The following is an 11,935-nucleotide window of genomic DNA, read 5'->3' as shown; positions in this document are numbered from 1 at the left end:
AAGAGAAAAAGGTGACAAAAAAGAGAAGAACTCTATTTTAAAACTGTTGACAAAATAATTTTAAAAAAAGAAGATAAAATAGGGATAATAAAACAATAATTTATTTTTATTTTTAAAAAAAAAAGCAGCAATCAAATGTGTGTTTGAGAAAAACAAGGAGGACAAAAATACATTTTTAAAAAAAGAAAAGAAAAATAACAATTCAATGCCAAATAAATAAAACAAAGTTTTTTTCTTGCTAAAGAATTAAAATTGGGCTATTTATTGCTAATTTAGTCTATAGGTGTCATGCTGTGCCATTTTGTCAAGGAATATCACATACGGGCTACTTAGGCCCATTTATGGCGGCAAATCAGTGTGAGCTCGGCCCAACTACCATTGCTCCATGTCTTCTTCAAGAGTTATCTTTCACAGCCATATCCACCTCAGTCGAAGCTTGTACGCTTCGTCCATTGTTAATCAGCACATTTATAACAGTTACAAAGTAGAAAAATCTGTGCGGAAGGGGACAAGAATCAAATAATTTCTCTACATTTTAGGGTTTTCTTCTACTCCAATGGCGACTCACAGTTTTTCATTACTTTCAATCCAGTCTTTAACTTCCAATTCTAGCAACAAACAAAGTGAGAATACTAATACTTTTTTAACCCATAAGTATTGTAAAGCTCTAGCTACTACTTTTACTGGAGGAAAGCTCTTGATTCGGCCGCAGAATTTGAACAATTTTACTCTCAAACGTCATCGTTCTACAGTAGCAACGGTTGCCTTCAGCCTCCCTATCACGTAAGCTTTCATGTCGCTCTTTGTTTGGATTTCATTTGCTTGTAAATTATTCACTCCGATTCAATTTGTTTGTCCTAGTGTTGCATTTAAAGTACATTTTACAAAATGAATAACAAATTGCTGTTTCCGACTGTTGGTTTTTGCTTTGCAGGAGACCAGAGAGTTCTGAGAAACAGCCCAAGTATGTTTGCTTAGTTAGTTTAATTGGTGGCTGTTTAATTTTGTGTTTTAAAATAAATGTAATCAACTATGCCTAAATCACAGATCACTTGGAGTTGGTTTATGAATCATATTTATCCATTTGATTTGTAATGTGAAAAAAAAGCTTGTTGAATAATGTTGTAGATGGTCGTCAAGAGCAATACAGGCATTTGTAATGGCTGAATTAGAAGCAAGGAAGCTCAAGTACCCAAATACTGGCACTGAAGCTCTTTTAATGGGCATCTTGGTTGAAGGTTAGCATCAAACTCAGTGGATGCTTCTGTAGAAACTACGTTTTGATTCCTATTATGGCATACGCGTGTGTGTGTATGGATAGTAATTCATCTATTAGGTTAGGAAGATAGTTTTTTGAGTTTGAATGACGAGAGATTTGCTTTGCTAGGGACCAGTTTGGCTGCCAAGTTTTTGAGAGCAAACGGTGTAACCTTTTTCAAGGTGAGTGAAGAAACACTGAAGTTGCTTGGAAGATCCGACATGTATTATTTCAGTCCAGAGCATCCTCCCCTTACTAAACCAGCTCAAAAGGCTCTTGACTGGGCAGTCAATGAGAAATTGAAATCAGGTAATGCCCTTGCTTTTTCTATTAGAAGATGTATCTATCATTTATGGATTTGTCGAGAACAACCCCTGATATGAGTGCGCTATGAACATATAAAGCTTAAGATATAATAGACTTACTTGAGTGGTTTTAACAGGGACATCAGCTCTAGATAGTATACCATTTTCCACTGTACAGAGATGTGCATGCATAAGGTTTAATCAACAAGAATTAGAATAGGGATAATACATTATCTTATAGGATATAATATTGATGGTAAATAAAATCCTCATAAAAAAGGAATAATACATAAAATCCCCTCTCAACTATAACCGAATTCTCAGCTACACAGTCAAACTTTTTTAATGACCTACTACCCCCTAAACATCTTCAAAGTGAACTTACAAAGGACCTATTACCCCCATGTATATCTTCAAACTGGAATCTTGACCACCTTAAGAGGCCAAAATCAGATTTAAATTGGCAGTGTAATGCTGCCACGTGTTTTCCATGTACTCCCTTGTCCTAAATTATGTGATGCATTTTCTTTATTTAGTTTGTCCCAAATGAATGATACCTTTCCATATTTGAAAATAATTTAACTTTTAGCTTTTCATTTTGAACTTAGTGAGTTGATTTATAGCCGCACAAGTATCTATATCTTTTTTAGATCACAAGTTCCAAAAAAAAAATTCTTTCTTAGTCTTTGTGCCTAATCAAAGTGCATCACATAAAATGAGACAACAACAAAAAACCCTCGGTAATCCCACAAGGGAGAAGGTAGGATGTACACAGGCCTTACCCCTACTTTTGTGAGGTAAGAGCAGTGTTGTCAAAGGCGCGCTTAAAGGTGGTCAAAGTTCCACTTTTAAAATGTTAGTGGGTGGGGGTGATAGGTTCCTTGTGAAGTTTGAGTATGTAACTGGAAATTCAGTCTTGGTTCAAGGTTTTCTTATGTATTACCCCAAGTGGAATGTCCTAAACATACAAGTGTACTAAAATGTATGTCAGGGCGCTTTTAGTATCTCGTATTGTCCTATCTGAGACAGCTCAAACTCAATCAACAGAATTAGGTGGAAGCTTCAAAGCTTCAAGTTTCTAACTCATCAAATAAAGAAATCTGACACCTATAAGCTTGCAAAAGATATATTTAGGTCCTTGTTTTTTTCTGTAGAAAAATTGAAATCCTATCATAACTTACTACCAAGTTGTCCGTCAGTGAAGAATTACATTATATGGCTAGAATAAAGCTGATTGATTGCTGCAAGGAAGACTCTAACTTTTGCCTGCAATCCTCATTGATCAAGCAATGAGGCTTGAGTGTGACATTTATTGGATAACCCACAAGTACTATCCACGATATGGCTATACCGCTATACACCTATACCAAAGTTGACTGCTTGCTGTTTGGAAGACTCTTACTTCTTCTTGCAATCCACATCGAGCGAGCAATGAGGCTTGAGTCTAACTTGTATAGGATAACCCGCCTTCGGATATAGTAACATTAGTGGCATTAAATGTACAAATGACAATTGCTTTCTGGAAAGGTGGATATAAAATCTGTAAATCCGCATCTTAGTACCACCAAATAGGCAAATACTTTAGAATCTGAGTTGTGTGACATCTAGAGCCTGCTCCGCTAGTCACTGTGATGGAAAAATTAGCATCTTTAAATATATTCAGACTTCACAGGGTATTGTAGTTATCATCTTTTAGGTTTAGATTTTGTAGGTGACACCTATTTGTTGGTTGGATATTGGTGCAATAGGATCCTTTTCTGGACCTAATTGAGGCATGCAAGTGCGATTAAAGTAGGCATGGATCCAAGTGGGATACAACATGAAAATATTGAGTTGAGTACAATTTCTTAACATGCTATGAGGATGCAAAGTTGGTTATCTCAAACAAAGTCCTTGTAATAGATTTGTAGTGGTTGTGTGCTTACTGCTTAGGTTGCTCCTCATTAGATTCCGGCAAGTCTTGTTGATTGATCATGCAAGAGCTTAAGCAGCAGTAAACTGTGGTGATACCACAAAGTAGAACTGATGGCTTCAGTGATGCACACTTTTTCTGTTTAATTATTTCACTACCAAATCAAGGGAAAGAAAGAACTTTATGTAATTTCTTATTTCTGTTTTTGGTGTGTGTGTGTGCGCGCAGTTTGGGGTGTCTATATGTTGGGTATCCATTTGTATTCAGATCTATTTCATTCTAATACTGAATAATTTGTCGTATAGGAAAGTTAGGATCTAAAACTAGATATTCTCTAAATTTATACTTATTCCTACACCGATATACAATCTCTAATGACAAACACTGGATCTGATGTAAGTGTAAAAATGACAATTAAGCTTTAATCTCTAGTAGCTGGTATTGCGTATCAATGCTGACTTGGCTAGAGATAGACTAAGAAAAAGATCCATATAGGTGGTAACTACTGGTTGAGGATAGGTTTCACCTTTATATTATCTTTTGATGAAATAAGTGGTTGTATTAATAAAAAAGCATCCAAAAGATGCAAGAATTACAAAAGTAGGAAGAGTCAGCTCCGGGAAAAGGCAAACCAATATCATATCAAGAAACAAGGGAGCAGACAAATTCCAAATACAGATCAGGGTTAAAAACAGGTTTATGAAAACCCCAACTAAAAAGAAGAACTAAGCATCTGGGTTTAAGTTTGGAGCAGACAGTGAGATACCATCAAGGCATCTTTGGTTCCTTTCCGTCTATAAGCACCACAAAATAGTAGCAGGAACCATAGACCAGATTCTTTTGATGGATTTTTTAACTATTCAGTTGCTCCAGCTAACAAAAACCTCTCTGAGACTGCTTGACAAAACCCACTGTGGACCAAAAAGAGAGAATATTGACTAGATATCAGCAACAATAGGACAGTGAATGAACAGATGGATAACAGATTCCAGGCTGCTAAGGCACATATAGCATCTGTTAGCTAAGTGGAATTTTCTTCTGTTTAGGTTGGCTTGAGTTAGGCATGCATTATTGAGGGCCAACCAACAAAACATGCGGACTTTGGTCAATTTAGCCATAGAACAGTAAGAATTTGGGGCTTTTGTATATAAGGTTTCAGTACAACCCATGTACTGTTTTGTGATATAATACAACCTTACCAAGTTCAAAAAAAAAAAAACATGCGGACTTGGGGGGGCATCTTGATCTTAACTGAGTATAGGCCACTGCTGCTGCTACCTCATTTGATCATGTCATTCCTCTGAGGATTTATAGTAATTGGCTGGAGGTTGCATAGGAGAGATGTCAATTCTTCAAACTCCATGTCATTCAAATTTCTTCTCAGTTCTGGGAACCAGATGTTCCCCTCTTTTTTTTTTGAGACAAGGGTAACTTACCAGATGTTCCCCTCTTAGTTCTGCAATACAGTGGACTCAGGATTGGATGCAATTGAGAATAACACAGGGTGGGCCTCCTTTACAGTAATCTAGCCTAACCAGAGATCTTTCCAAAAAAGAATATCATTGCCATTACCCACACGTTGAGAAGTATTTAGGGAGAAATCAGTCCACAATTTCCTTATTTTTTTCCACAGACCACATCCATGAGGGAGCCTGCTAGAGCTAGAGCACTGCTGGCTATCTCTGCCATATTTAGCCCGAATAACTTCCTTCCAGAGACTCATACCTTCTTGATTATATCTCCTAGAGTCCTAGTGATTTGGTATGAATAACCATGTCTCATTTCACAAGGTGGAATTTATGAACCTTCTTGTTGTCTTCCCACAAAAAGGAACACCTAATTCTGTCAAGCTGCTTGAGGACTTCAGCTGGTACAGGGAAAAAGGACTGTAAGTAGGAATACCATTGACTTAACTGGTAGTAAGTGTTAGTCTGCCTCCTAGAGAAAGGTATTGTTGCTGCCAGGAAGCCAAGCTTTTCTCAAATTTCTCAAGAACCTCATTTCATATGTCAACAGTTTTGTATCTGGATCCCAGAGGAAGTCCAAGGTACGTGGTTGGAAAAGAGACTGTATTGCACTCATAATCTCAGCCATTTCATCCAAACCAGTAACCAAATTGACAGGGTAAATGACACTTTTGGACATATTAATGTGAAGCCTTGAAAGTGCCTCAAAAATCATCAAGATCATTTTGAGTTATTGGACTTGTAACCTCTCAGCACCACAAAAGATAGTGTGTCATCTGCAAATAGCAAGTGAGAAACAGTGGTAGAGGGGCCAGTCCTACTGCCAACACCAAGACCTTCCATGCAGTGAAGTTGTTTAAGCCTTTTCCAACATTCTATTGAGGTCTTTCACTGCAAGGATCAAAAGAAGGGGGACAGGGGATCCCCCGCTTTATTCCTCTCTTGGGGGAGAAGAAGCCCACAGGGCTCCTGCTTACAAGAACAAAATATTTGATAGTAGAAAAAGAATACCTAATCCATTTAATTCATCAGTCTCCAAGGCCCATCTACCTCATAATAGAGATATGGTGTTGCCAATTAATCTTGTCAAAAGACTTTGTAATGTCCAGCTTATAAACCAGACTAGGTTCACCACTTTTAAGTTTCCAGTCTAAAGCTTCATTGGCTATAGGAGCAACATCACAAATCTGTCTTACCTTTTATGAAGGCATCCTGGTAGCCTGAAACTAACTTTCCAATCACCTTCAAGTGTCTCAGCTAGCACCCTAGCCACAATTTTGTAAACACTACCAGTGAGGCTGATAGGTCTGAAGTCCTTCAGTTCAATTGCCCCCTTTCTTTTAGGGAGGAGAGCTATGAAAGAAGGTTAAAAGACTTCACCACTTGGCAGTTATTGTGGAAGTGAAGGAAGGTGCTCATGACATCCTGCTTAATGGTTCCCCGACACTTTTGGTAAAATGCCATAGTAAAACCATCTGGACCAGGACTCCTGTAAGGGGAACAAGTGTTGATGGCATTCAAGACTTCTTCTTTAGCAAAGGGGCCCTCCAAAACAGCCCTATCATCACTGTCTTAACTTCCCAGACCTTCAAATGTAGCATTGGGTCTCCAGTTTTCATTCTCAGTATACAGGTCTTGATAGAAATATAGTATCACCTTCTTTATCCTCAATTATGCCGTCCTCCACCTGCATTCTATCAATACAATTGTACCTTCTGTGAGAGTTGACAGATCTTTGAAAGTACTTGGTATTTCTAGCTCCCTCCTTTAACCACTAACACCTGGACTTCTGCTCCTTGAGATCTCTTCTACCCTAGCTAACTGTTCAAGTTACGTGCCTTGTAAATAATTCCTAACTGCTCAACTGTTCAAGTTATGTGCCTTGTAAATAATTCCTAACTGCTCAACTTCGCTTCTGCCCCAAGCTGATCCTGTTCGCTCCCGATTTGTAAAACGATTACATATCTGAAAGAAGCATGAATTGGTCAATGGATGACCTCAGTGTCAAATCCGATCTGTCCAAGAAGAAGCCTGTCTTCCTCGCCAAAGCACAGAGAGGGCTAGTATGATGATAAATGAACTTAAATTAAGAAGCGGAAATTTATATAGCTGACACCAACTTGTTTGGGACTAAGGCATAGTTATTGTTGTTGTGTTTTGTTCGTTGCTAGGTCTGCTTGGTTCCAAGAGAATGTCTAATTAAAATAGCTTCGCTTCATATGAGTTTAGGTCTAACCCGTTCACTTTAAGAACTTTTAGGGTCGTTTGGTAGAGTGTATAAAAAATAATGCTAATAATAGAGTGTAGTAGCAATACTTGCATTAGTTGTACATAGATTATTTCTTATGCATTGTTTGGTTTGATGTATTAAAAATAGCATGTATTGTACCCTTCGGGGTGGCCCAGTGGTTTGGGCTTGGGACTTCTATGTTGGAGGTCTCAAGTTCGAAACCCCTTGCAAGCGAAAGCAAGGGGTTTGCCTTCTGGGTCGAGCTCGTCGCACCGGGCTTGCCTAGTGCGGGTTACCTCTCCTATGTGGTTTGCGAGCTATTGCATAGGGGCGGGGGTTTTACCCTGCGCATCTAAGGGGTAGCGGCTGCGGGTTTCCCTTGTCATAAAAAAAAAAAACATCTATTGTACAAAAATATCCTCCACAATTATGGTGAAAAAGATGTAAAAGTGCTTTGAGGGGTATTTGTGTCTTTTAAATATTAATGCATGCATTAAATCCCTTTGCATTACTAATACCTAGAAATCCATGGTATTAGTAATACACTCCCCAATACACAATAGAGTGTATAACTAAACAAGGTATTACTAATACACAAAGCTAATGCAAGCATTATTTTTGTTAATACACTCTACCAAACGACCCCTTAAGGTGTACCTTTTTCTTTAACTTTATGCCATAAACTCTAATAAAGTTCTTCATCCGCAAAAAGGGGAAAGCTTTGTTGAAGTTGATTTATTTTATGTATTCATTTACTTACAAATAGCATTTGTTATTCATGGACACAATATGTGCAAGCATATCCTTGTCCTTATTTCCATTTTATATAAATTTGTTGTGCTGAGCTTGAGGCAAATGGCTATACATTTTTCCCGTTTGTGACTCCTCCTTTAGTAGTAGTATACTCTCTTTAAGCTGCTCCATTTGCTAATGTTATTCTCGGCCTGATTTTGGAAGACAGACTGTACTAATGGAGTAAGACCATCTCAAACAGTAGTTTGAAGATTATACTCTTCACTTATTTTTATTTCATGTGATACCATTTGATTGAACTGAAGTTTGAAGTGTTAGTTTTTGCATCTTGAAAATTTGAAGTGATTTAAAATAATATTTATCAATGGAAGGCAGTGAATTATTTTTTGAGTTAATATTTCAAAAGAAAAAATTAAATTATTTGTGTTTTGTTAGTTTAATACTTAAAAATATGAGGTGGTGTTGTTACCTCAGAATTATAACACTTTCAAGAGTTAATACCTAAAAAAAAACTAATTCTAAATTATCCATGTTTTGTTAGTTTAATACTTCAAAATATGAGGTGGTGGTGTTACCTCAGAACTATAACATTTCCTAGCCAAAAAAAAACCCTGCAGTGCCAAATGGCATGGATAGTTGTCACGTCCCGAGCCTATACCCTGGACGTGGCCAACACTCGAAAACCATTACTGATCCCCAAGTGAACCCTTGGCCTGGCTAACTACTTAGCGGAAGACTTACTCAAGCATTTTTAATTTTAAATAACTAAAGGGAAACATTTAAGTCAAATATTGTCTTATGGGAATACTGTAAATAGTACTCCCTCTGTCTCAATTTATGTGACTTACTTTCCTTTTTAGTCAACCCCAAAAAGAATGACACATTTCTATATTAAGTAACAATTTAACTATAAAAGGTCTATATTACCCTTAATGAAATGATTTACAGCCACACAAATTTCTATTATTCATTTTGGACCACAAGTTTTAAAAGTCCTCCTTTCTTTCTTAATCTCCGTGCCGAGTCAAATTAACTCACATAAAATGGGACGGAGGGAGTAATAATTTAGCAAAATATCTAAAAATAAATATCGAGAGACTCTCTAACATTGTCTTTCTATGAAACCTCTAGTGTCTGAGATAGGCGTCGAGACAAACCTATGGCAACCTTAAATAAAACTTCTAAAGCAAATAAATAACTGGAGTCCTCCGAAAGCAAGGAGGCCTAACCAAAAACTGGTAAGACCTGGGTAATATCAACGATGTGCCTGCACGTGTATATGCATCGTAAGATGATGCAGGTCGAATGACATCAGTACATTGAATGTACGAGTATGTAATAAGGCTGAGTGAAAATAACTGGACTAAAAGACTGAAATATAACTCAACTGACATGAGGTAAAATCATTTAAGCTTCACAAATAAAATGCAATAATGGCAAATACTGAACTAAACTGAAATATATAATACAAATACTCTGGTATGAATATATGGATCGTCTTGGAATCAATAGATTAGTCGGTATTAAACAAGAAAGTCACTGAAAAACGGACCGAAACATGTTCATGCGTCAGAGTATTAGATTTGATGACTGAAAGTGGTTACAATCTGAGAAATAAAAGTATATAGGTAGGGTTGAAATGATGACACAACTCTATTGTGAAAGAATTATATGGGTAGGGTCGGAATGATGGCACGACCCTATTGAAAAATAAAAATTATCTGTGTAGAGTCGGATTGGCGACACTACCCTACAGAAAAAGAGAAATCATATGGTTAGAGTTGGATTTACGACATGACCCTACTGAAAAAGAGAAATTATATGGGTAGGATCGGAATGATGGCACGACCCTACACAAATAAGTAGTCACCTAATAAATGATGCTACGCAAATTAGACATAAAAAAGTAGTCGTTGGAAAGATTGCATGGTGCTACACAAATCGGATATGAGAAAGTAGTCACCGGAATGATGGCATGGTGCTACACAAATTAAATATGAAAAAATAGCTACTGGAAAGATGGCATGGTGCTATACAAATTAAATATGAAAAAGTAGTCACTAGAAAGATGGTATGGTGCTACAAAATTAGATATAAGAAAGTAATCACCGGAATGATGGCACAATGCTACACAAATTAAATATGAGAAAATAGTCACCTGAAAGATATACGGTGACCCAACTTTTGCTAACATAATCGTTGTCCAGACGGATGGTATATATGGGTAATAGTCACCCGCCGGCAGCGAAAGCTCTTTGATTCTCTACCAAGGTCGTAGAGACTCTGATACCATGTGAGGAATATTGGAGAAAAATATTTCTGAATTGTGTATCTACATTATACCCATTTATAGACACTAAAAAACAATCCTTGACCAAGTAGAAAACTATATATTATTCTTATTCTTATTTCTATTTCTATTTTAAGTAGGATTGTATATACCTATTCATATTCTAACCATAACAACTCCTCATATTTTAAATTTAACTAATAAAATGTGGATAGTTTAGAGGGGGTTTGAGGTATTAACTCTATTTTTATATCACCAAAATGAAAAAAATGCATAAATTAGGATATCTAGAGAATTCATTTTTGTTTTCCCCATCTTGAAGTAATAGAACCACATCATCTAACGGCCTTGTCATCTTTAAATTTTCTGAAGGTAACGCGCACCACTGGTTCTTGAGAATTTCTCGGTTATACAAAGACAGATTTGCTAACTCTTAACTGTGTCATTTTAAAAAAAGAATCAATGTTGCATCAAGTATCCAAGCCACTCTTCATATGACCTAAAGCCCGTTATACAAATTTGTTCACCTGTTTCTTACATCATCTAACACATACACTGAACTGTTATCTTTATCCACCACCGTGACACGTTATTATGGAATTGATAAATTTTGTTTTAGTGTAGAGGGTGAAACACCATAATTTCAGAATGACTACATACCATTGGAAATGCATGATGAAACACACACAAAAAGCTAAAACTGGATGCCTAACATTGAGCTAAAAATGTCAACCCAGGTTCATTTATCTGGGGATATGGCAAGTGTCATTAGACTCTTGTTTACATGTATTTGTGATGAATTTACAGGTGAAGATGGGGAAATAACCGTCACACATATTGCTCTTGGTATTTGGTCAGTAAAGGAATCAGCTGGGCATATAATAATGTCTACACTTGGTTTTGATGACGAGAAGGCTAAAGAGCTGGCCAAATTTGTAAGTTCCAAGCTAGATCTATTTTTCTTAGTTCCTCAATGGGATTCTTTACATCCTTTTCTTGCTTGCAGATGGACAAGGACATTGAGTTGACCTATAAATAACTAGTATTGGAAGCACAAGCATTATTTGATGCATCCTTCCATCACAATCTTCAGCTAGTTTCTCCTGCAGAAGAGCTTAGTAACAAATGTTCATGGCCTTGTAAGCAATTTTCCCCCATACACAATTACCATTTATTTTAACCCGTTTTCGGTAGACGACATTTTGTTATCTAAACGGCTGGGAAATTAACGCCATCAATTTCAATGTTTTAGTATTCCCCAAAAATGCAGTAGTCTCTTTGATCCTCCTTTTTCTTTGGTTTGGAGAACTGTTTTCATTTAAGGTACAGAATGCTCTCCGTTTAAAGATGGTGATTCGAGTGCCTGGGGAACAAAACTATAGCTTGATATTTTCAGTTTTACTGATGAGATCAAATCAAGTGAAATTTGATCTAGTAATACAAGTTCCTAAATGAAGTCTAATATTTAGTTTGAACACCTTATTTCAGCTTGGAGTAGTAAATTCTGAACAGAAGTTACAAGCTTACATTTTACTCGTAATTCTCACCCACTATATCTTTATGAATAGTTGTAGACAATGATCACAATGCCTCGATAGTCAGCATTGGCAATTTGATCATGTAATAACAGTCTTGATATTTTATCCTCTTAAGAAAAGTCTAACAGACATGGCCTTCCTAAGGGCTGGTCTTGATTAATTTTTTTGTCCAGCTCCGCTTAA

At 36.8% G+C, this 11,935-nt stretch overlaps 1 protein-coding gene across 1 annotated transcript; it reads left to right on the top strand.

Moving 5' to 3' along the window:
* Positions 1-429: 429 nt before the first annotated feature.
* Positions 430-11,479, top strand: LOC125828321 (ATP-dependent Clp protease ATP-binding subunit CLPT1, chloroplastic-like). Its single transcript, XM_049507636.1, has 6 exons — positions 430-783; positions 935-964; positions 1,129-1,238; positions 1,388-1,567; positions 11,022-11,149; positions 11,221-11,479. Exons 1-6 carry the CDS (start codon positions 557-559, stop codon positions 11,251-11,253), a joined length of 708 nt encoding a protein of 235 aa, XP_049363593.1. The 5' UTR covers positions 430-556; the 3' UTR covers positions 11,254-11,479.
* The last annotated feature ends 456 nt before the right edge of the window (positions 11,480-11,935 follow it).

The sequence above is a fragment of the Solanum verrucosum genome, unplaced genomic scaffold, assembly GCF_900185275.1.
Source record: "Solanum verrucosum unplaced genomic scaffold, falcon-dt-bn FXZP01000047.1, whole genome shotgun sequence".
In the NCBI taxonomy this organism is placed as follows: Eukaryota; Viridiplantae; Streptophyta; class Magnoliopsida; order Solanales; family Solanaceae; genus Solanum; species Solanum verrucosum.
This window is presented reverse-complemented; position numbering and strand designations above follow the sequence as displayed.

Coding starts and splice junctions, on each gene's coding strand:
- LOC125828321 (XM_049507636.1), top strand. CDS start 557: ATGGCGACTCACAGTTTTTCATTACTTTCAATCCAGTCTTTAACTTCC. Junction 784..934: donor GCCTTCAGCCTCCCTATCAC/GTAAGCTTTCAT, acceptor TTTGCTTTGCAG/GAGACCAGAGAGTTCTGAGA. Junction 1,239..1,387: donor AATGGGCATCTTGGTTGAAG/GTTAGCATCAAA, acceptor TTGCTTTGCTAG/GGACCAGTTTGGCTGCCAAG.